The sequence below is a fragment of the Mercurialis annua genome, linkage group LG6, assembly GCF_937616625.2.
Source record: "Mercurialis annua linkage group LG6, ddMerAnnu1.2, whole genome shotgun sequence".
Taxonomy (NCBI): Eukaryota; Viridiplantae; Streptophyta; class Magnoliopsida; order Malpighiales; family Euphorbiaceae; genus Mercurialis; species Mercurialis annua.
In genome coordinates this window covers 31,103,787-31,129,783 of record NC_065575.1, presented here as the reverse complement: position 1 = coordinate 31,129,783, position 25,997 = coordinate 31,103,787, and the positions used below count along the sequence as shown (strand labels likewise).

General features: G+C 36.6%; 1 protein-coding gene and 1 long non-coding RNA gene across 2 annotated transcripts; one reads left to right on the top strand and one right to left on the bottom strand.

The window, feature by feature from the left end:
• Nucleotides 1-6,016: 6,016 nt before the first annotated feature.
• LOC126653608 (uncharacterized) lies at nucleotides 6,017-7,688 on the bottom strand. The gene is made up of 2 exons (XR_007632277.2): nucleotides 7,570-7,688; nucleotides 6,017-6,431 (listed from the first exon to the last, which is right to left on the bottom strand). It is a non-coding gene; the product is annotated as an uncharacterized LOC126653608 (long non-coding RNA).
• Nucleotides 7,689-21,164: 13,476 nt separating this feature from the next.
• Nucleotides 21,165-22,673, top strand: LOC126687747 (uncharacterized). Its single transcript, XM_050382305.1, has 2 exons — nucleotides 21,165-21,898; nucleotides 22,004-22,673. Exons 1-2 carry the CDS (start codon nucleotides 21,165-21,167, stop codon nucleotides 22,671-22,673), a joined length of 1,404 nt encoding a protein of 467 aa, XP_050238262.1.
• The last annotated feature ends 3,324 nt before the right edge of the window (nucleotides 22,674-25,997 follow it).

Genomic DNA, 25,997 nt, shown 5'->3' with positions numbered 1-25,997 from the left:
ATTGTGCACTAAGGTGATGACGTCTCATCTTTAGGCATAATTATGCTTTTAAAATCATTTAAATGAATAACCATAGCAGGTTATATCATTTGATTTTTGTAAGTTTCCTCCTGACTCTAAACTCTGTAACCAGTAAGATTTCTCCACAACTACTCCACTTTTCTAAATTCGTACTTCCTTTGTCAATCGTCTCCTTGTACAACTATCAAATGACTTTGACAGTGTCTTCACGTTATTTCCATGCTTGATATTCAAGCATCGTTATCAAATTGTCTAGACGACTCGCACGCGTATATCGCAGTCTTATATCCCAAAAGGGAAGGCTGAGAACCTATGAAGCATAAGAATATATGTAGGAGACATGAATCCTATGTGCTGCAGTAGTTCCTATGAGTACCTATGACATCTACCCCATACTTTATTTTCATGTATCAGCAATGTTTTTAAATTCTCGAGTCCGAGAACCATTGCTATGATACCAACTTTGTCAGTTGCGGCCCTAGCCGATATGGACTCATTCCTATCCCATAGGGTGACATCCATATGTACCTATCAGAGCACGTATAAAATACGCTCCAGGGCGGAGAGCCTCACTTCGTCACACTGATCACGAGTGAGAGTTCCCTAGAATTGGGAAGGTCTCGTGAGCCCAGCTCCACCGAGTTACCTAGCACCCTTTGCTCTGATAACAACTTTGTCACGACCCAATTTATGGACCGCGACCGGCGCTAGGGAATGGGAGTGGTTGCTTCGAAACCCGTAGCAAGCCTAAAAACCTTAAAAAAAAATTCGCGTTTTAAAACATAAAAAGGTTTGCAACCTCGTTGCGGAAACACTTTAACACCTTTATTAAAAACGCGATCGCAATTCAAGATCATATATCACATATGATCTGTTTTCAGAAAATATCGTTAAAACCTTTCTCTCGTTTAACGTAAACACATTTCTGAAAACTGGGTCTTAAGACCCTGATTGTATTTCAAGAAATCAGAGCACAAACATCAATCTCAGTTGACGCACCTGCTCTGTTTTCAATACAATCCTAAAATGCTAAATCATGAAACCAGTGTATCTCTCAAACAACTGGTCCAAGCATTTTAGAAAACACGCAGCTTTTCAAAACTTATATCTTATATACAGTAGTTCAATCAGAATATATCAAAATAAGTTTGAACTGCTGTAAACAGAAAGACAGACTTCCCAGTACCCAACTACTTGCAGCTCTAGAGGTATGGTTGACATTTACTTCCAAAATTATTGTGGAAGTCCGACCTTGTACTTGATAACCTGAAAGATGAATATTGGGGAGGGTCAGAAATATAAATATTTCTGAGTGAGTCTACAATTTACAGTTGAATATTGAAATCGCAAATACATAAAACCTTTGTATATGTAAAATATTACCAATTAGTCGATCCAGATGAAACCCTACAAGACAGACTATTGTATAGGTCTCAACCTACACAATATAGGCCTTAGACCGTGAACTGAATCACTGCCGTCTAAGCCGGGTGTCTGGACCGTAACCGTGAAACTGCCATCACAGTACTGCCTGTGACCGTAACCGTTACTGCCATCTCAGACTGTTAAGTCAGGGTCGCTAGCACTTCCAACGCCCAATGACATAAACTGACCTCTAAGTCAGACACATGCTCGTATCGAGAAACACTACTGGTGATCACACAGTCCTATTGACAACCAATAGGAAGCTTGTTCCAATGGATCTTTCATGGTTAAGTTATACTAGTGCGATTTGTTATTTAAAACAGTTTAAATATAAATATTCAAAAGTAAAAACCACAAAGTAAAACTCACAGAACCGATGCCCACATTTTAAAAACGTAAGCTTCCATCAAGCTCGTCAGTCAAACACGTTGGTGTTTGGCTCGCTAGATCGACCACTTGTCAGATCTAATTAAAATTCAAATGTCAAAACACATCAGACATTGAATTTCTAACTCTAGTCCTATCGTATAAATGATAAACTCAAATACCATTTCTATTTATAAACGACTTTATAAACAGAACATATAAATTAATCTCGAAGTTGAACTTCTCGTTCAAATCGTAATACCACTCTTGGTATAAACCTATAGTCACTTTTAACATTAATCACATTGATTAATGTAGGGTTATATTAAAACATCACATCGTTTTAATAACCCGACTATCCTCAAATGTCTAGGTTCTTTTAAACCTTTCAAACGTCCTAGTTCATATTTTGATAGTCCACTTATATTTTTTTTTCGGATCGATTAGAACTAATTAGATCGAACCGAACCGAGTTAGGGCGAAAGCCCAAATCTTATTCCTCACTAGCCTACTGTGCGTCCGCACAGTAGGGACTGTGCGTCCGCACAATCTACTGTGCGCTCGCACAGTTTTAATACTGTGCGCCCGCACAGTACGGACAACCCCGAAATGTTTGATCCCGGGTCGCACCAACCTATTTCTGACACTCCAAAACATCATGAAACACCAATTCAATAACAATACAATCCTAATCCGCAATCAAAACGTTAAACCGATTCGAATTCGATCGATTCAATATGGTCGACGTTATAAATTTAATTAAAATCCAAATATTTAATAATCGAATTCAAATTACTAATAATCGAATTCAAATTAATGGTTATTACCTCAAATACGTGCGGATCCTCGAAGAAATCGAAGTCGGAATCGCGAAATCGTATCGGAAATCGCGAAACCTAATTCGCGCGTACTACGCGCGCCCTCTGCCTAAAGAAGCAGGCAGCTCCCTCATTTCAGAAATGAGGAAATGAGGCAGAGGCCTCATGTATATATAGAAAAAAAATTGGATAAAGTGCTATTTGATACTAGCTCAATCACGCACTTTAACTCTAATTTTAATTAGTCGTCCGTAGCCCAAACGGGGACTAATTCTAAATTCCGTCAAACTTTACCCAAAAAATCCAATAAAATATAAAACGAATAAAAATATAATTTTTATTCGCATCCGACTTATATTTTATTTTTAATAAATCCCGGAAGATTTATTAGGTCCAAATCAGTCCCGCTTAATTAAAATTACTATGTCCAAATTCCATAAAAATTTGACGGTAGCTTCGTCAAATTATTCTGCGAATATTAACACCAAAATTATTCGCTCGGAACTTATAAATTATTTAATTTTAATTTGGACTAACTAATTATATTTAATTAGTTTATAATTAAAACTAATTAAAGTAAAGAATCCAGAGACTTAATCGGACAATTTTCCTCAACTTGGCGCCCAAACTGCACCGCCTCGTTCATTTTTTTTTTCTTTTTATTTTTATTTAATATATATATATTTATATATATCTTAATTTATATTTCGTCCATAATTCGTCGAGATTTCCGAGTTTCGACATTTTAATTTCGAGGTTTTGTCCGGAATAATAAAATTTCCAATTAGAGTGGTATATTGATATATTTATTATCAATATATTTTTATCTACGACGCTCAGTCGTATTCTCAATTATATTAATCCCGTTAATATCCTTTATTAAAATTTAAATTCCCAATTTAAATTTTAAACTCGTATTATTACGATATTCTTTTACGGATACGTATAAATTAAATTTACGTTTAAATTTAATTTACGTATTCCGAATTTATTAAATCACTTCCCGTAATTTAATTTAAAAACCTTAAATAGTCAAACCTTACTATTACCATTTGACTATTAAACCTAGTCTTTCCGAATATTTTTCTTAATATTTGAAACCTCAAAATATTATTTTTAATATTTTGATTACTCCAATTTGACCTCGTGGCATATTCTAATTACTTAAAATTACGGGGTATTACAGCCATAAAATTCGATGATAGACATGTTAAATTGCTGTAATTAATCATGTTTAAGTTCAAATACATAAACCCAGTTAATCTAGAGCTCTTAGAATGCATGTTTCTAGGAGATTTTAGCTTGTTTTGCTATGAAAACTTGAAAAACGTAATGACTGCCCAGAAAATAAATTTATTTAAATGAGCTTTAAACACTTAGATTATGCCATAATTGGATTCCTTGTTTGATTTTATGCGCTTTTGACTACTTTTGCATGAAAAACAGAGCTGAAACGAATGAGAACGAAGCAAAATAAAACGAGCTCTAAACCTGCCGACGAACCGGCGCCGCTGCCAGAATAAGTTGGCGCCGACGCCGCTCCAACCTCCTAGCGCCGCCAACTCCTCTTGGCGCCGTGTTCTTGATGAATCCAGTTTCCAGATTGACTCCCAGATCCTCCAGACGACTCCCATATCTTCAAATTAGGTTTTCGGGCTCGTTTGAGCTCGAAATTAGATTCTCTTTAGATCCAGATTTATTGTTTTTCGTGTACTTTATGTTTATGATTTGTAATGGACTAAGCCCTATGTAAAACGGACTCAGAAGTTTCAGAATGTAACATAGTGTATATATCGGGCCCACGAGCCCGAGGCACAGCAAACCAGCAACTTCCAGAGTCGATTCCGGGCGAACCCAAACTCGAAATCGACTCGGGATCAAACCACTAGAACCGGATCGACGAGACGCACAACTTCCGTGATCTGACCAAAAGCCCATTCTAACCAGACTGATGGTCAACGAGGTTTAAAATTATCTCTAACCTTGTATGTATATCCAACTGCCCCTGAGCATGCTGATATTGTTTACCGCTTTCCAAAAGCATCTAAATCCAATAATAAACCGGCTAAAGGACTAATCACCTAAAATTGGCCCATTAATGCAATTCCAGCCCATCACCTAGACATCGTAGGACTAATATGAAAAAGTAGTAATGGTTGTATAGGTTTTTCAAGACTCGCCTAATAAAATCAATCAAATCACACTTATACATCCGGTTTTAGGCTTTGTGCATGCAATCAATCCAGACCAGCCGGACTTATGCTACTTACTAGAAACCTATATAGTTAGATGTATGTACGTGCTACTTGTCTCAAATACCAGTCCAGATCGAGTCATATGCGCGTCAAACGTGTTTACTGCTTTCATACATGTTTATTTACAGCTTTCATATCCTGTGAATTACATATACTGTTAAGATGAGATATAAAACGAATATGTCCAGAAAATAAAGCCGGTAACAGATAAGGCAAGCATAAGAGTCTCGGGGAGGTCCACGAACCCTAGTCTTTGGTCCGATGCACGATAGTCTTACCAGAGGCAATTAAGGCTATCTAGTTGGTTAAAAGGGATTTCCTAGTTGAAATAGGTGGCGACTCTATTTTTGAAACCATTTCCATATCGAGAAGTCAGCCACAAGCCTTGGGCGAGCGGCCCCCGAACACAGAAATTAAACACCAGAAAAGGAATACAAACTTTAGGAATTATTAATGATGGCTGAACTATACTGCACACATACACACAAAACTAGTTGATTCTGATCCTGAAACACAAGCTTGGACGCTTTAATTGCTCAAGAACAAGCTATTGCGCACCAGATTCAAAGCTGGATACCACATCTGAATCATTAAACAATGAGCCAAGGACTTAGAAAGGTGCTTTTGAGGACCCAATTACAATCGCTATCACTTTCCATACTACATTGTTCATAATTGCTGAATAATTGTGTTTAGAATGCATATGTTTAGTCTATTTTGCCTATATTTGCCATAACTGCTTATTTTGGTATTCTTGTTATAATTTCCATGGAAATTAATTAGGAGTATGCTTAGGGCTGTCCTATTATGTTTTATGCCATATACTCAAAATTTGTTTAATTCTGGCGCATAGGTTGCATGTTAGATTCAAATTGTCATAATCGCCATAGTATGTGTTTTTGACGTTCTTGCTATCTTTGATTCAAATTCAGTCTAGAAAAGCATGTTTTAGGACGATTAATTTATGCTTAATTGTCATATTTCAATTCAAGTACGTATTGGTGTCACGACTCAAATCTCTGGGCCGCGACCGCCGCTAAGGAATGAGAGTGATAACTCTGAAACCCGTAATAAGCTTTAAACCATTTTAAACGTTTGGTGATACAAAGAATATAAACATACAAACACGTCTTCTGAAAACTTCTTTTAATAACATAACGATAATTGTAAGAATTTTTTTTTCTTTCAGAAATTCACTGCTTAACGCTTTGAAAACCAGGATCTTACTTAAACATTGCATATCTCATGCACTGCCCTGTTTCACACATATACAACATACCACATTAAACTAGTTCAAACATAGATAACTTGTAAAGCGTACAAATGGTTATAAAGCGCAATTTCCATTCAAAACTTTATCCAAATAAAGTAGTATCTCAGAGTATACAAAATATATAAACTGTTTGCTAGAATACTAGGTCTGCCACCATTAACAACTGCAGCTCTAGAAAGGGACAGAAGATTTCCGTGCATACATCAGATGAGACTTCCTAAATAAAGAAAAGAAGATCGACCATATCAAAATCATAAACCTGAAAGGAAAATACTATTGGGAGATCAGTTAATGCCGAGTGAGTTCACAATTACTAATGGTATTATCTAAAATAATATCGCATATTTTTAAAACAAATATAAACATATTCCAAATATTAGATCTAATCGAAACTCTAATCCTAAATCGTATCGTAACTACTTATACTATTTATAATATAAATCAGATTCTGTTTGCATTAAATCAAATCAAATCAATCCATGTGGTACGGTCCCGAGATAGTTCAACCGAGTTAACCACTACCATCGCTTAATCTCAAGTTATGAGTCCCGAGATAATTCGACCGAGTTAACTCATTAGCTACAGGTCCCGAGATGGTTTGCCGAGTTAATTTTGTGTCTATCAAGCATAATCCTCCTTTACATTCCATAAGCAAAAATCATAACGAACTCAGATCAAATCCTAATCAAATATATAGACATCTAAGACTTTTAGCGGTACCGGTGATCAAACAGCTCTATTGATGCCTTATAGGTAACTTGTTCTCTCGGATCACTATATTGGTTTTCATACTATATAAACAATCTATATTATAACAAACATAGTAATTAATCATATTATACGCGATATGTTTACTTCATCGTAAAATAGAAAATAACGTATAATAATACTAATAATATATAGAAGTAAATTGCAAACTCACAGTGACCGCTAATATTTCAAAACAAACTCATATCCATCAATTCTAACATAGAAAACTATTATTAAAACATATCAGACAATAAATCTCTAACTTTAATCTTATCGTATAAACGATATACTTAAATACAACACCAAAAACTCTAAATCAAGCCTTAAAATTTCATAATAATTCTTATCCATAACTTAAAAATTCATAAAAATCCATAGAAAGGAAAATTTAAGCTTTTTAAGAAATTAAAGTTCATCTTTTTTTTTTTAAATTTCAATATTAAAAAATTTCCAAACTTTCTCTTAACAAATTTGGACAATAATTTTCTTTTTAATATACCAATCAAACACCCACATAATCAACCCACGAAATTTAGCTTAGAATCAAAAGAATTTCAATTTTTATGTAATTTCATATTTCTTTAAACTAAATTTCAAACAATCACATAACTTAAATATAACTCTACAAATTCTAACTATTTTAATTAATTATAAATTATACCTTGATTTAAGATGAACTAATGAAATATTGAAGGAGCTGTTTATTTTTGAAAGGATAGGATTCGGTGGAGGTAGACAACGAAGAAGAAGAAGATGTGAGAATAAGAAAATGACTTAAGTGGCAATTTGTCCTTTTAATTTATAAACAATGTGCAATTAATATATAAATTAAATTTATGAGTAAATTAGTTAATAATTTATTGATTATGAGTAATTAAACCCCCCCAATTTGTAAGCTAATTGTTTTTTAAATTGTCAATTTGTCCACTGAACTTATAAATTAATTTTTCCAAATGAGATTAAATTGCCCATAATTATCAAATTTGTGGCTAATTTATCCATAAAGTTAATTTATGTATTAATTGCATATTATTTACAAGTTGAGGGGACAAATTGCTATTTAAGTTATAAGAAAATAAATTCTTACTGAGGCTATATAAAAAAAAATAGCTAAATATTATTTGATCCTTAGAATTTTTATTTTGTTTTAGTGACCCACTTGCCAATTCTCCATCACTTATGCCACCTTACATAATTTTCTTTCTTATCCTCACTACCTAAACCCACGTCTCCTCACCCATAGCCACGTATAGTTTCTTTCCTTTTTTTTTTATCTTTTCTTATTTTTTTAATTTTATCCATACATAAATATTTTAAACTTTATATATATATATATATATATATATCTTTAAATTCTTTGTCAAAATAATTTAATTCCGATATCTAAATTTTACATACTTTCTTAAAATATTTTACTCTCTATTTAAAGAGACTAGTTTCGCAATACGTGCTATGCACGTGACTCGTAACGTAACTCGTTAATGAACATATTAGTAAATTTATTATAATTATATCAATTTTTTATTTATAATTAATATTAAATTAGTTAAGAATTTTTATAAAAGTAAATATAATATATTCGGTTATTAAATTTTTTCCATACTAAATTTATTCTTCTTTTAATTTTATAATAATCATAATTAAATAATTAACTTAATTTAATTTATAATATCTTTAAAAATAATAAGATAAAAATTTAAATAATATTATATTAACCAAATACAGGATTTTAATTTTTAGTTCAATTAAACTAAAAGATAGGCATTCCGACTAATTTGGAGACAATTCAGTTATTTTTTACATACTAAAAATTAAATTGGAGATAATTTAAATACCTATACTAATTAGGACTTTAATTACAATAGTGATTAATTAAATGAACAAAGGATCACTTTACCCCCTCAACTTGGCACAAAGTATCAAAAACGTCGAAATTCAGAAAACTGGATCACTTTTACCCTAAACTTGTCAAAACCGGTACAAAAAGACCCCTATGCTGACGTGGCACCTTAATTGAAGAGTGGATTACTAATTGATTAAAAATTACCCTAATTAATCATATTTAACTACTAATAAATTATAATTTAAACCTAATTAATTCAGAGACCTTTTTAGACTTATTTCAAAAAAAATTAAATATTTTTCTCAAGCCGGAAAAAGGAAGCTCCGGTCTGTTCTTCAGAGAATAGACCCGCCGTCTGTTCTCTGAAGAACAGACGAAGAGTCTGTTCTCTGAAGAAACAGACCCTTCGTCTGTTCTCTGAAGAACAGACCCGGATATGTTCTTCAGAGAACAGACCCACGGGTCTGTTCTTGAGGACCCACGGGTCTATAAAAAAATTAAATTTTTTTAATTTTTTTTGTTAAAAATTTAAAAAGAATTAATGTTTTTATTAAAAAATTGATTTGGGGATTAATTTGTTATATATAAAAAAATTAGGGGTTAATTTTTTATATAAAATTTTAATTTAAAAAGATTAAATTGTTTTTGTTTTAAATTATTAGGAGTTAATTTAAAATGTTAAGAAAAAATTAGGATCATTTTAACCTATTTACCATTTAAAACCACCTAGGATAAAAGAAACCCGGAGAGTGTATCTCACTCTCTTAAGTGAGAGTGGGGAAGGTTTTTTTTTTACCAAATTTAACAAGTTCAGGGTAAAAGTGATCCCGTTTTGCTAATTTGAACGTTTTTGATACTTTGTGCCAAGTTGAGGGGCCAAAGTGATCCTTTGTTCTTAATTAAATAACTAATTAATTAATAACTATAAAATCTTTATTTAGTAGTAAACTGAAAAAGATTATTCAGTAAATTTGCATGTCCCTCCCCCCTCCCCCCAATCCGTGCTTTTATATATAGTATAGATATATTGATATATTAATTATCAATATTTCAATATCTTTTTGGTCGACATTTCGTATACTTTTTTTGATCCAAACGCATATTTATTCGTCCGTGTTAATCCTAATTCACACAATTTATTCTTAAATCTTAATTTAATTATTCTCTTATAATTTATTTTAATTGTCAAAATATCGTGTGTCTAGTTGGACTTTAAACGACACATACATCATAGCTCATATTTTTATGTCAGATTAGTGAGGGATATTACAATTAGAATGTTGCTTGTACGTTTTGATGCATTTTTTTTAGTCTTTTTTGCATGTTCCCGAAATAAAAAAAGTGTCCCCTGTGTTCACCCGGAATTGGCGCCGCTGCTGGTTCACAATGGCGCCGGCGCCACTCATAGTGGTTGCGAGATCTTCATTTCCCCTTCCTATTATCGCTTTCATGATCATTCAGGAGCCGATCCAACCTAGTTTTTATAATTCGTGACTCGTTTGAACACGGAATTGTGTCCCGTTTGAGCCAACATGTACTGAATTAATTGTAGTATTATACTATGTGTTACAAAGGGTCTGTCCCTATTTAATTTAGGTCTCAAAGTCCAAACTTGCAACCCGTTTAGCAAATCGGGCCCTGAAGCCAACGATCGACGAGACCAGCAACTTCAAGGAGGGATTCCAAGTTTGTTTGAATTAGAAATTGACCGCGGTTTGAGCCATTGGGACTGTATCGACGAGATGAAGAACTTCTGTGTTCTGACCGGAATCCGGTTTTGACTAATATTGACAGTCAAAACGCATTGAGTGCTAGGCACTTCGGTCGAGGAGGTAAAAAGTATTTCTAACCTTATATGTTTACCATCTGCTTATGGGCACACTGATATTGTTTAAATCAAAAACATGCCAAATTCAAATACTAACGGGCCAAAAGATTAACCACTTAAATTAATTATCAAATCCAGCAAGTCACTTAGACAGCTTAGGGTTGCCACGAAAAAGTAACTAGACGTTGTATAGGTTATTCAAGATTTCTTAGTAAAATCATTCACGCCTAAAAATCCATGTAATACCCCGTAAATTTTTAAGAGTCTTAGAGTTTGCCACATGTCTTAATTTGAGGTATTTAATCGGGATAGCCCAAATTAAATTAAAATAATGAGAATTTAGACAATGGAATGTCTATTTTAATTATTCGGAATGGATAAGTTAAATCAAAAACTTTATTGGTTAATAGCGGGATTAACTGACTAAAGAAAAATTGAGATTAAGAAAAAAAAATTAAAATAAAGGTTTCGTGATAATTTCTTTTATGTCAAAGTCTGTTAATTATGATTAAGAAATTATCATCAAAGTTTTATTTAATCACAAAATCAATTTGGACTCAATTGCATGATAAGTTTTTATAGTGAATTGGAGTGTACGTGGTTACGGATTTTCATTTTCCATTTTCCCACTAACTAATGTTTATAAATAATCCTCTCACCATCATCGTCTGCATTTGTGTTTGTATTAAGAAATTGAAAACCCTATCCTTGTAACCATCATCATCATCGACATCTTCTTCATCAACCTCATCACCTCACCAATTTCTTGTCTCTTAGAGCAATTGATACGGCGGAGCTCGGTTCTTTCATTTCCAAAATCGGTTCTCAAAAAATTTAGCTCGGTTGAAGAGTTAACTCACCAAGGATTAAGGTATAATTTTTAGATTCTGATTTTCATATGTTTTTGAGTGATTTTGTTGAGTTATTGTGGTTATATAAACTGTTTTGGAAGTTGTGTGGCAGCTGAGTTAGGGGTAGTTTTAAGTGTTTTTTTGTCAGAAATTGAGCGTAAGGCGTGTGAGCATGTCAGAATGAACCCCGACTAGCAAAATCATGCTGCCCATCGAGTAGAAACTAGCTCGCTGAACAGCGAGCAGAGCTGTTTTGAGGACTGCTTTTGCATCCCCAAAACTGCTCGGGAGAGCGACTTTAGACCAGTTTTTCGATCCCATACGCATGTCCGAATTAATTCGGGTCTAAATGGAAGTTGTAGAAAAAATTGTGGAAAGTATGTCCAATGTTTTTAATTAGAGTTTATTTTGTTTTATGGACTGTTTTGATAGCTCAAAGTTGACTAGTTTACCAGTTTTGAAAAATGTAGTTTAACTAGCAATTTTACTAACTCGTTATTTTATCAGTTATTCGAGTAACATTTTGAGTTGAGATTAATTATAATTAAAGAAAAAGTGAGTTAGTAAATTAATTATCGGGTTAGCTCGATAATTAATTTATTTTAGCTAATTTGGATAGCTAATTAAATAACATTCGGAATAATGTTATATAAAAAACGGAAATTATTAATTAAAAGTTATTGATTTTATATCGAGGTGAGTGCGGCGCGATATAATTTAATTTATTTGTTATGGGTTTTGTGTCTAGAATATTCTTATACTAGGATCGGTTTTAATTGCTCTTTGTTATTGTTTTTGACCTAGATTCGACGAGATAACTACTAGCGGGACCCCGAGTTGTTTTTTGTCGAGGGACCCAGAGTTCAAGGAGCATAAAGGGGATGCTTTTATGTGTTTGATTTTTGGGAGAGCAAGGTGTGAGTTGACAATTTACTTTTGCGTGTTATTTATATAAAGCTATTTTATTATATCGCTTTTATCTTTAAAGTGAAAGTATCACATACTATACAATTTTTTATGATGATTGAATCGTATTTTTATTTTGAAACCCATATAATGATCTGAGGGAAAGACCTACCTATTGGGCATCAGTAGGACTGAGTGATCACTAGTACCGCTAGAAGTCTTAGATGTCTGTATATTGATTAGAATTTGATCTGAGTTCGTTATAATTTTACTTATGTAATGCAAAGGAGGATAATGCTTGGTAGATACGAGATTAACTCGGTGGAACTATCTCGGGACATGTTTCTAGTGAGTTAACTCGGTTGAACTATCTCAGGACTCACAACTTGGGTATAAGAGGTGACATGAGTTAAATCGATGAAACTATCTCGAGACTATGTCATATGGTAGCTGTTAACTCGGCTGAACTATCGCGGGACCATATGAATCAATTTGATATGTTAGGAGATGGATTATGATACATATAGGAGTCGGTATGCGATTGAGGTTTAGGGTTTCAATCAGATCTATTATTTGGTTTATTTTCATATATGTTTTAATGTATGCGATTTATGTTTTATAATACCTTTAGTAAATGCAAACACTCAGCGTTGTCTAACCTCGCAACAATGTTTTGTTTCAGGTTTGCTTGATGTTATGTGGTCAAGCTTCTATTCTATTTTCCCAAAGTCTTAGGTCAAAGTGTTTGTGAAAAGCTTTGTTCCTCTGTAGAGCTGCAGTAGTCATCAGTAGTAGACCTAGTTATGTATCAAACGAATCCTTGGTAACCGGGTCAATTCGTGATATTCGTTCGGGTCAAGTCATCCAAAAGTATCAATTCAGCTCTCTTGAGTCTAAAATTGAAAGAACCGAGATTCGATTAATACACCAAAATCTAAATCGCTCTCGCGTAATTAGATTTCGATAATACTAATCGAATACGATTAAACCGCAAACTTAACAACCACTTAGGCTCTAAACCGTTCTCGCGTGATTAATCCGTAAGCAAGTAATTGACTAAGTCTGTTTAATTAATTAATCCTCTTTCAATTAATTAAACACATAACATAGATTAAGATATCACTTTAATATAAGCGTTAATCCAAATAATCCCAACAAACCGTAATCGCTAACCCAACCCTAATCACTTAATCAACAACATGTCAATCATTAACAACCCCTAAATAAGGGGATTAGTTACTCATATTTAACATGGCAAAAATACTTAAATAAAAGAAATAACTAAACATAGTGTAGATATTAATTGTCTTAATAGTATTAATACAGAGCATAAACAACAAATGAGATAATAAAGCTTCAAAACTAAAAGAACTCTTGTATTAAATGATGAACATTTGAAGAACAAACTAAAATTTGGAAATTAAATGATGAACATCAATCCAAGAGTGTATTCTCTACACCAGTTTGAGAGAACAAAAAGAACTAAAACTAGAGGAATAATTGTTGTCTACTAAAAATGTGCATAAAAGTTGATAACACTAAAATAAGATAAGGTGCCTTATATAGGCAATACAAAAGATGTAAAAGAAAATATCCTAGTACATATGTGTTGGGCCAAAAGAGAAAGTGGACTAAGCAAGGCTCAAATTTTAAAACTGATTTCTTCTCTGAGATGTCTTCATGTCTTGATCGAGAAGTACACTAAAGGGGAACTTCTCGATCGACAACCTATCTAGAAATTTCTTCGCTCATATTTGTCCTAAATGTCTTGATGGAAAAGTTCAATTAGATTGAACTTCTCGATCGAGACACTCCTCCAAGTTCTATCGCTTGAAATGCCCTTCATGTCTTGATCAAGAAGTACAATGTAAGTCAACTTCTCGATCAAGACAAGGGTTAGTCTTGTCTTCTTGATTTAACCTTCAAACTTCTTGGAAGATACGTACTTTGAACTTCATTTCTCTCCAATTCTTTACCCCAAATCCCGACTTATCAAATCTTTGATTCTTCAATCTTCTAGCCCAAAAAGTACCGCAAATGCTCCATTTAATCTGCAACGCTCACAAGCGTAATGAGGAAACAAAACACTCATAAACGCATGCTAAAACATAACAAAGCGATGCAAAAACAACATAAATACTAGGAGTATTCTACTCCTATCAAACATCCTCACACTTAATCTTTGCTTGTCCTCAAGCAAAAAATGAATATTACTATGAATGCAAAACTAACAACCTTAGCGACTTTGAAAAAATGTCAAGAAATATACTCTCGACCAATGAAAACATGAATGCAATCGTCTAATGTCAACAACCAAAAGTGATGCAAACAAATGAAGAATGAAATTATAATGACATATTCCGATAACATTAAAAAAACAATCGAATTGGCATAATGTACAATCTTTTACTGTACATGCGAGCATTTGGTCAAGCAAAAATGGAAAGTCGTGACATTTGATCAAGACATCAAGCAAAGGCATTGATTCTCACAAGATATCACGATAACACTCAAGTGTTTAGGGTGCAAAAATAAAGCTCACAACAAAATGCACATTCGCCATAGCTCGGTAATCAACAACTATCATATGTACTAAGAAAATGGGTTGTAAATTGGATAAGGGTTAGGGGTAGATAAAATTGGATAATTGGCTAAAACTTGACTTGAAAAACAAACTTACAATGAAATACCAAATTTTGAACTAGTTTGGAATTTTTCCGCTCATGTTGACCTTTATTTCTTTTAATGCCTTTATTCATTTTCTTTTATTTTTCTTTCTTTGTTTTTATCATTTCTCTTTTTCCTTTTATTTTCTTTGTTTCACAAATTTTTCTTTTTAGGCACATGTTCATATTTTCTTTTAAATCATCAAGTTATAGTAAAATTTTCTCAAATTCAAGTTAATTAAGTCAAATTGGAGTGTCTTAAAAAGGTAAAGTGTTGAAGGGGTAAAATGTGTGAAAGTGTGTTAAAATCAAGAAATTGGCTAAAACTAAAGGGTTGTAATCTAAGGGTAAAAGGATATGCTTTTTAAAGTGGGTTCAAAGAAATGAGGTAATCCTAATGCCATAATCATTTAGCTATCGACACTCAATAATATAGTCTTGAACGGACATCATGTATGTTCTAGTAATTATGCACGCAAATGACACTCATAAAGGACAATTGGGCTCCAAAACGCTCAAACAAACGTGGTGTCATACCATCTACTTAACTCTTATGAAAACATACCAATCATGCCCAAAAATTGAAAACACAATTTTTACAATTAGCACATAACATGCATCCGCATCAAGCTCAAACCATCATGCTCAAAATCACAACACTAACATTCAACTTCACCCTAATCCCATCACATGTCATAAAAATTTTCATTTCATTAAGCTAGCACTAATGACAATTGTTTAAACTAGAAAACGCATTTCATTGTTTCATTGATCGGAGATATAACATATTGAAAAATTTAAAAAATACTGCAAAATCACTAATCATGCTTTCAACAAACCTAAGCCAAATATTTAGTGCTAGAGACGACTCTAAACAACCTAGAATAAACTAACATAAACAAACAACATAAAGCAATAAACAAGATAAAACGGCAAGCAAAATACAATTTCATACTCATCCTTACACTATTTCTAACTTAGTCACTAATTATAGAAATATAAAAAAACATTAAATTGTATGAGAGGGTTAGAAAATGCAAATCTTGCTTGTCGAACTCCAAAAGGATCGGGAGATGGGGAAGGGTAGCGCTCGCCTCCTTGCGCATTGAAAAACCGCCGCATATGCTCATCTTGGCGCTTGAGCCTTGCTCATATTAGAGCATTTTAAGGCCCCGCCTTTGCTCCGCCATAAATAGGCGACTCTCCGCATAAAAGTTGTCTGTGGGCGGTTCACCCCATTGTGCCCCTTCTGGCACATCTCCGCTTGGCTCTTTTGTCTTCTCGGCCCCGGTGGTGGTACCTCTTCGGGTGCATACTCTGCTTGCTCTCCAAACTCTGCTCTAAATGCCACTTCCAACCCGTGCTCCATAATCCATTTCGTTCTCTTATAGTACGGGAGCACTACCGCATCATGAACAAACTTGGCCCTTTCTAGGTGCTCCGTGTTTATCATTTGCAGGGCCGTGTGGGTATAGTCGGATGTGTCGGTCATTCCATGACGCGTGGCCAAATAAAGCACTATCAACGCCAAACCGATAGGCGTTGAATTATCCGGGACCGCCTTCAGGCGGGAATAGAGCATGTCCGCCGAATAAACTTGATAAGCTTTCACCTCGGGGTGCAAAACCGTATTCAACAAAAACAACTCACTTTCCCCAACCTTGTTGTACTCGTTTCGTCCTCCAAAAGTGTGGCCAAGCCACTAGATCACTACCACTAAAGTGGTATCTTTGATATCATTCATTTTTGAAATAGGGCAAGTCGGTCACGCCGCTTCCTAATCAAAACAAAGCGGAGTCACCTTACAACCCGAGCTTCTCATCCGGAACCAATTTGCCAATGAGCGTTTTTTTAGAGACCATACCTTGTCCAATAACTAAAATTTTATAATCTCGAGGGCTTGCACATTTTCTCAAGTGTTGTGACGAATTCATAAACTAATTCTCCGTAGACATCATGGGGAAGTTTTGTTAATGCTCGCAAGCCCAAAACATCTAAGTGCATTCTAACCTCCTCCGCTAAACCCAATTGCTCCATAGTATTCCAACATATTCTAAATGGAATCGCCAAACCTTGGGCTTGTAAAAGAGCAAACCTTTTTCCTTCTTCGTCGGTATGAATCTCAAAAGGGGCATGGTATTGCCTAGTTAATGTCGTAGGAGTGTTGAGGCTGCCGGCGGGCGCCTTCCAGAAAGATCTTGTGCTTGTGGTTGGTCTTGGATCTTGTAGTACTTGAGAAGTGCTTGAGCCCAAGTGCGATCCGCATTTCTTAACCGCCTTATCCATAGCCGGAGTGGGTGAGAAAATGGTCGGAATTTGAGGGTTTGTGGTGGTTGTGGTGGTTGTTTGGTGGCTGGATTTTTACTTGGGAGAGAGAGAGTTATGAAGTTCTTTCTATTATTGATAAAGTGATTGGGGAAGAAGATGAAGATATCTACAAGAAGCAAGTTGAAAATTGCTTCGCTTGATTTCCTCCTTAATGTCTTGATCAAGAAGTTCACTTAAAGTGAGATTGTCACGACCCGATTTCTTGAGCCGAGATCGACCTAAGGAATGATAGTGGTAGCTCTGAAACCCGTAGCAAGCCTGAAAAATCACTAAAATGTTTTTGCAAATAATCGACAAATAACAATCAGACAAACGGAAGCAAACATGTATATATAGTTACACTAGTCGATCGATATAAAACATGGGGGGATTTCACTTCCGTACCATGTACGTACTAGCCCGGCTATATACAAATACAAATAGTGTATCTAGATCACCTCACGGATATCTACTTCCATGATACCGAATATATATCATCTGATGTAGCCTACAAAAATCATAAACAAAACAACAACCACAAATAAACTCATATCACATTATGATGTAACAGCTATGACTGACAAACAACTACTGCAGCTCCTAACCGAGGTTGTGCACTGTACATGCCTAAAAAGAAGACTCCTAAAAACAGGTCAGGAAGCCTTGCCTGTCAAACTCTAGTACCAAAAAATGTTTAACAACAATAGGGTCAGCTTAAGCTGAGTGAGATGTACGTTACTAACGATATTATAAAAATATAACATCGCACTTAAAAACATTTAATAAGAAAATATACTATTTAAATATTATAAACAAAGATTTATCTGATATAAACCTTAATCTTAATCGTAATGTGAACGGACTAGACTTTTCTCCAAACTACTTATACCATTTATGTTATCTCAAATCAAATCAACCGAAGTGGTACGGTCCCGAGATAGTTCAACCGAATTAACCACTACCACGTGGCATAGTCCGAGATAGTTCGACTGAGTTAACTCATGCCACTACTTAATCCCAAGCTGTGAATCCTGAGAAAGTTTAACCGAGTTAACTCACCAGATACAGGTCCCGAGATAGTTCCACCGAGTTAACCTGGTATCTGCCAAACATAATTGTCATGACCCAAATTATTGAGGCGCGACCGGCACTAGGTGATAGGTGTAGAATTACACCTATTATGTGGGTCTATTTTGATGTAATTATGCCATGATTAGTGTCCATTAAAGTGGTTTTATTGCTCATTTTTATGTCAAAGTGTTTCAGGTACATATTGGCGAGAATCGGGCAATTTGGAGCGTAATTGGAGCAATCAAGACTAGAGGAAGCAGAAGTGATAAAGTCAGAGCTTGTTTCTATCGAAACCTCCCCAGAAATGACTGTCTCGATCAAGACATATTGGTTTCGATAGAAACCATGTCGGAAATGCTTCCAGGGGACTTTTCAGCTAAGCCTGTTTCTATAGAAACCATTTCATTTCGATAGAAACAGCTCATTAATGAAGATAGGTGATTTGAAACTGAAAAGGCACATGTGGACAATTTTGTGATCTATTTTGATTGGCTACCTCATTTAGACTTGTCATATAGTGTATTTTTATTCCCTTTTTGTCCTTAAACTATAAAAGGATCCCTTCTTTCCCATTTTAGGGTTATGCACTATTATTAGAATTTTGTAGCTCCCATCTTAGTTCACTATTCTCAGCTTTTTACATTCCTTTTGTTCTTAGTTTTATCAAGCTTTATTGTGGATTGAAGTTATTAATTAATATAAGATTATTGTTCTTTTCATCTTGCTTGTTCTTCATTATCTATTTTATGCTTTGGGTCTTCAATTATTATAAGGTAATTAATCTCTACACCATGTTTATTCTTATTTCTTGCTTATTAGTTATTGTTAGCATGTTTGTGATTAGTAGCTAAACCCCCTTGTTTAGAGGTTCTTAATGAAGTTTGATTGTGATTAGTTGACTAGGGTTTGAGTTGGGTTCAAGGTTTGTAGTGATTTGTATACTTAATGCGTAGGATAGATTGATCTCCTAATCTTAGGTTAAAGGTTAATTAATTAGGCGAGAGTCACTTAATTACCCGGAATTAGCAAATCATTAAATTAGGGCTTAATCACGCGAGAGTGGTTTAGGACTTAATCGGTTATAGGTTAGCTTCGTGATTGGATTCAATTAGTATAATCGAAATCTAATTACGGGAGAGCGATTTAGATTTTGGTGTATAAATTTAATTACACTTAGTTCTAATTGCGGACTCGAGAGAGCGGATTGGGCATTTTAGAAAGACTTGACCCTAACCATTTACCAAATCAACCCCGGTTACCTAGGAACGTTTTCAAACCTAGTTAGCAACCTCTAAACGCCTTTTACTCATTTGTTATACCCGTTAATATTTGATCGTTTAGTTTGTCAATCGCTTGATTAGTTTATTAATTGTTGTTTAGTGATTTAATTGTTCGTTTATTAGTGTTTAAAGTCCATAGTTATTAATCTAAATCAATTGCTTTGTTGCTTTCCGAATTGGAATTCAAAATCCGTGTTCGTTCACTTTAAACCCCTTGTCCTTGTGGGTTCGACCTCGACTTGTCGAGTACTACAAGTTAGCGAGTGAAAATTTTCTAACAAGTTTTTGGCGTCGTTGCCGGGGACTAGGTTGCGTTTAATTGATTGGAAGTATTTTGAAATTCGGTCGAGTTAGCGTTATTTTATGTTTTTACTTTTTGTTGTTCATCTTGCGTGTTTTCGTGATTTACGCTCGGTTCTCTTGTCTTTATTTGTGTAGGAGTTTACCCTTCGTGTATGCATAATACACGACGTGCTAATCTTCCACTAAAACCTTTCCAAGAGGATCTCGGTAGTTACGAAAGAGGCGTGAGAAGAAGAGCCCGGATTCCTTTAGTTATGGAGGGTGACGGGCATGATTATGAGGTAGAAGAAGGATTCAATCCTTTAGTGGATGAAGGGGAACAACAATATCGACCCCCTCCTCTACTTGAGAATGTGAATCAACAAAGGCAACAAGAGCGACCAAGGGATGTTCGCCCTCGGGTGCAACCGCAAGTGCAAAATCAACCGAGGCAAACTTTGGGCGAGTTCTTCTTGCCGGATGTGGATAATGCCACGTTCGGATGTTTCGCTATGCCGGTTCAAGCGGCGTCTTTTGAGATCAAGCCTAGTACTATCCAACTCTTGGAGAACCGTTCTGCTTTTTATGGGTTGAAACATGAGGATCCAAATGCACATATAGCCAAGTTTTTGGGTGTTCTTAACACGTTCAAGATTCATGGGATAACCGCAGACCATATCAAGCTTTGGATGTTTCCCTTCTCCTTGAGGGATAAAGCTAGTTTGTGGCTCCAATCTCTACCCAATGAATCGATCCATACTTGGCGGGAGTTAGCTCAAGCTTTTCTTAACAAGTACTTTCCACATGGCAAGACAACAAAGCTAACCAAAGACATTCTCGAGTTTGTGAAATTCGACGGGGAGTCGCTCTATGAAGCATGGGAGCGTTTTAAGGACTTACAAAGAAGTCTCCCCCATCATAAGCTTAACAAGGAGCATGTGATTCAAATTTTTTATGATGCAACGAATGTCACTACTAGAGCTAGTATTGATGCGGCTTCGGGTGGGTCTTTGATGCAAAAGACGTATGAAGAGGCTCTTGAGTTGGTAGAAAAGTTGGTCATGGTTAGTAGCACATGGGGGCCCATGGATAGAAGGGCACTGGCTAGTCAAAAGTCGGTAATGACGCTTGACCAAGTTAGAGAGATGGAGGCTATCAAGGAAAAAAAATTCTTCACTCCAAGCACAATTGGATGCTTTGAAGAAACAAGTTGCGCCTAGAAATGCTTAGGTGGCTTATGTTCAAGTCGGGTGTGAGTTTTGTGGTGATTTCAACTATTCGGGGGGGGGGGGGAGAATGCCTAGTTACGGGGCAAGCTTTAAGTGAACAAGTAAACTATGTCGGGGGTCAAAGGCAAGTAAATGATCCTTATTCCAACACCTACAATCCCGGATGGAGGAATTATCCAAACTTCGGATGGCGGAATCAAGAGGGGCAAGGAAATGCTCAAGAATCTAATCAAGCGGGTTCAAACTTTCAAGGTCACAATAGACCTCCACAACAACAAGGTCCCTACCAAGGAAACCCAAACCATGGGAACAATTATGGTGGTAGACCGCAACACCCTCCCGGTTTTCAACAACCACAGAACACGGATGAGGGAAATGTGCTTGCCAAGGTACTTGAAAAATTGGAAAAAATGGAGCAAAGGGAGAAGAACCAATCTTCCACTATTCATCATTTGGAAACCCAAATTTCTCAAATGGCTATCTCACTTCAAGGTAGACCGCAAGGGGGATTGCCCTCTACTACAGAGAACAACCCAAGGGAGCACCTAAAAGTGATAGAGCTTCGGAGTGGGCGGAACTTGGAAAAAGCCAATGGTAAGAAGCATGTTGTTGAGGAGGATGAGCCTCAAGTGGTTGTTGACATAGCAAGCTCAAGTAAAGACCCACCTAGTGCTTGTGAGGAGGTGACTGTTGAAGAACCATATGTGAGACCACCGCCTCGTCCACCGTTTGTACCACCGGTCCCGTTTCAAAGCCGGTTAAGGAAAGCTCAAGGGAACGAAAAATTTCATAAGTTCCTTGAGATTTTCAAGAAATTGCAAATTAATCTTAGCTTGGCGGATGCACTCCGAGAGATGCCGCAATATGCCAAGTTCTTGAAGGATATCATCACCAACATAAGGAGTTGGGATAGTGGTGCAACGGTTCCCATTTCGGAAGTGTGTAGCTCAATCATTTTGAATGATCTACTAGCTAAGTTGAAGGACCCAGGGAGTTTTTCTATACCTTGCACTATAGGCACTATGAGTTCTATAAATTGCTTATGTGATCTTGGTGCTAGTATTAATCTTATGCCTCTAACTCTTTTCAGGGAATTATGTGGAGATCAAACCGTGAAGAGCACCTCGATGGTACTCCAACTAGCGGATCACTCATTGAAGAGGCCGTATGGGATTGTTGAAGATGTTCTTGTGAAGGTTGATAAGTTTATATTCCCAGTTGATTTTGTCATTTTGGATTATGCGGTGGATAAGGAATTCCCAATCATCCTAGGGCGGCCCTTTATGAATACTGGGAGAGCTTTGATTTATGTCCATGGTGGGAAATTGACGTTGAGAATCGATGAAGAAACGGTTAAGTTTGATATGAAGAAAGTCATGAGGAGTACCATCGAGGAGGAAGAATGCATGCGGATAGAATTGGTTGATGAAATGGTTGAGGAGCAACTAAGATTGAGCATCGGGACATTTAATGAGGGCACAGAAGGGAGTTTGGAACAGTAGAAATTCTCAGAAGCCTGTTTCTTTCGAAATGAGTTTGGTCCCTTAGAAACAGTGAACCAGAAAACAAGCAGTGCAGAAATGACAAATGCATGTTTTTATCGAAACCAATCTGTCTCGATCGAAACAGGTGTTTCTGAGGAGGTTTCTGAGGAAGTTTCGAAAGAAACAGGCAATCTGAAATCCAACACTGTTTTTCCTCAACTTTCAAAGGTTACTTTCTATTCCGATGAGCTCTATAGTGAATATTCTGAGGAAGATGAGCCGGAACAAGAGAATTTGATTAAGAATGAAGGATTTACTCCTCCCTCATCCGTTGTGCCACCAATTGTGGAAATGAAGCCATTGCCACCACACCTCCGGTACGCCTTTGTTGGAGAAAACAAAACCCTCCCGATCATCATTTCCGCTAAGTTAGCGGATGCTCAAGAGAAGCAAGTTGTGCAAGTAGTGAAGGAGCATGTGTTAGCAATGGGGTGGCAAATCTCCGACATTCGGGGCATAAGTCCACAAATTGTGATGCATAAGATCCATCTTGAAGACGAGTCAAAGAAGTCAACTCAAAGGCAACGAAGACTAAATCCGAATATGAAGGAGGTAGTACATAAAGAGATCGTCAAGCTCCTCGACGCCAGAATTATTTGCCCTTTTTCCGATAGTGAGTGGGTAAGCCCAATTCAATGTGTACCTAAAAAGGGAGGTATCACGATGGTGGAGAATGAAAAAGGGGAGCAAATATCCACAAGGACGGTAACCGGTTGGCGGGTATGCATCGATTATCGAAAGCTCAACACGGAAACTCGAAAAGATCACTTTCCGCTACCATTTATCGACCAAATGTTAGAAAAAGTTATGGGTCACAAGTTTTATTGCTTCCTCGATGGGTACTCCGGATACAACCAAATATTAATTCTCCCGGAAGACCAAGAGAAGACTACCTTCACATGCCCCTACGGTACCTTTGCATACCGACGAATGCCTTTTGGTCTATGCAACGCACCCGCCACATTTCAGAGATGCATGACCTAAATCTTCAATGATATGATTGAAGATATCATGGAGGTATTTATGGATGACTTTTCTGTTTTTGGTGATTCTTTTGATAGGTGCTTGGCGAATCTTGAACGCGAGTTGAAGCGGTGTGAGGAAACAAATTTGGTGCTTAATTGGGAGAAATGCCATTTCATGGTTGATGAAGGTATTGTGCTTGGGCACAAGATTTCCGAGAAGGGTATTGAGGTCGATAGAGCTAAGACGGAAGTAATCGAGAAGTTGGTTGCTCCGATCACGGTGAAGGGAGTCCTGGCATTTTTGGGCCATGCGGGTTTTTATCGGCAATTCATTAAGGATTTCTCATCTATTGCAAGGCCGTTGACAAGTCTCTTAGTGAAATATGCCCAATTTGAGTTCACAAAGGAGTGTCATGAGGCTTTTGGAAAATTAAAGGAAGCTCTTGTGACCGCGCCAATTATATCATCTCCGGATTGGAGCTTGCCCTTTGAGCTCATGTGTGATGCGAGCGATCAAACTTTGGGGTATGTCTTGGGTAAAAGGAAGGACAAGAAATTTCACGTGATTTATTATGCAAGTCGGACTATGGAGGGAGCTCAACTCAATTATACCACTACCGAGAAGGAGATGTTGGCGGTAGTATTTGCTTTGGACAAGTTTCGGCAATACTTGCTCGGATCGAAGGCCATCATTTATACCGATCATGCCTCTTTGAGATATCTTTTTGCTAAGCAAGATGCAAAGCCAAGGATTATTCGATGGATTCTCCTAATGCAAGAGTTTGATACAGAAATCTGAGACAAGAAAGGTACGGAGAACGTAGTGGCGGATCACGTATCGAGGTTAGAAGTTTCGGAACCTATTCCATTAGGTGTTGATATCAACGAACAATTCCCGGATGAAATGTTGATGGTAATCTCGGAAGTGGAGACACCTTGGTATGCGGATATTGCTAATTACTGATCTTCAAATGTCATACCACCGGATCTATCACACCATCAAAAGAAGAAATTTTTGAGTGATGTGAAACGTTTTTTGTGGGATGAGCCGTATCTTTTCAAGATATGTGGCGATGGGATGATTCGGAGGTGTGTGCCTTCGAAGAAAATGATGCCAATTTTGAGCCATTGTCATTAGTCGGATTACGCCGGGCATTATGGGGCATCAAGGACCGCCGCTAGAGTGCTTGAGAGTGGTTTCTTTTGGCCGACTCTATTTCGAGATGCCAAGGAATTTGTGGGGAATTGTGATCGATGTCAACGATTAGGGAACATTTCCAAGCGAGATGAGATGCCATTGACCTCAATCCAAGAAGTAGAGATCTTTGATATGTGGGGCATAGACTTCATGGGGCCATTTCCGATGTCTCATGGGAACCTTTTTATCTTGGTTTGTGTGGATTACGTATCAAAATGGGTAGAAGCGGAGGCTTTACCTACAAACGACGCCAAGGTAGTTATGAAGTTTCTCAAGCGTTTAATGAATCGATTTGGGACCCCAAGGATTATCATTAGTGATGGGGGGTCACATTTTTGAAACCGGCAATTTGAGGCTTTGATGAAAAAGTACAACGTGTATACCACCGTGTTGCTACCCCCTATCATCCCCAAACAAGTGGCCAAGTGGAGGTTTCCAATTGCGAGTTGAAGCGAATCCTAGAAAAAACGGTGAATGGGACTCGAAAGGATTGGTCTCTCAAGTTGGATGATGCCTTATGGGCCTACCGCACGGCATTTAAGACACCTCTCGGTGTGTCGCCTTATCGGATCGTCTATGGTAAGGGGTGTCACTTCCCGGTTGAATTAGAACACAAGGCTTATTGGGCGATTAAAAAGTTGAATTATGACTTCAAGACTGCGGGTGAGAAGCGTTTGTTGCAACTCAATGAGTTGGATCAATTTCGGTTTGATGCTTATGAGAATGCCAAGCTTTATAAAGAGAGAACAAAGAAATGGAATGACGCTCACATCTCACCAAAGTCTTTTGAGGTTGGAGCCTTTGTGTTGTTGTACAATTCGAGGTTGCGGTTGTTTCCGGTAAAATTGAAATCTCGGTGGAGTGGACCTTTCAAGATTCGGAACGTGGCGAATCATGGTGCTTTGGAACTTGAAAATAAAAAGGGTGAAATGTTTAAGGCCAACGGACACCGTTGCAAGCCCTATCTAGGACCTTTGATTGATCAAATTGGCGAAAAAGCTTATCTCGCCCCCCTTTCGTGAGCTTCATCAAGATGACGGTCGAGCTTTTGACCCTAAACAAGCGCACTCGGGAGGCAATCCCGAGAGGTTCGAAATTTTTACCTTATTTTTATGTTTT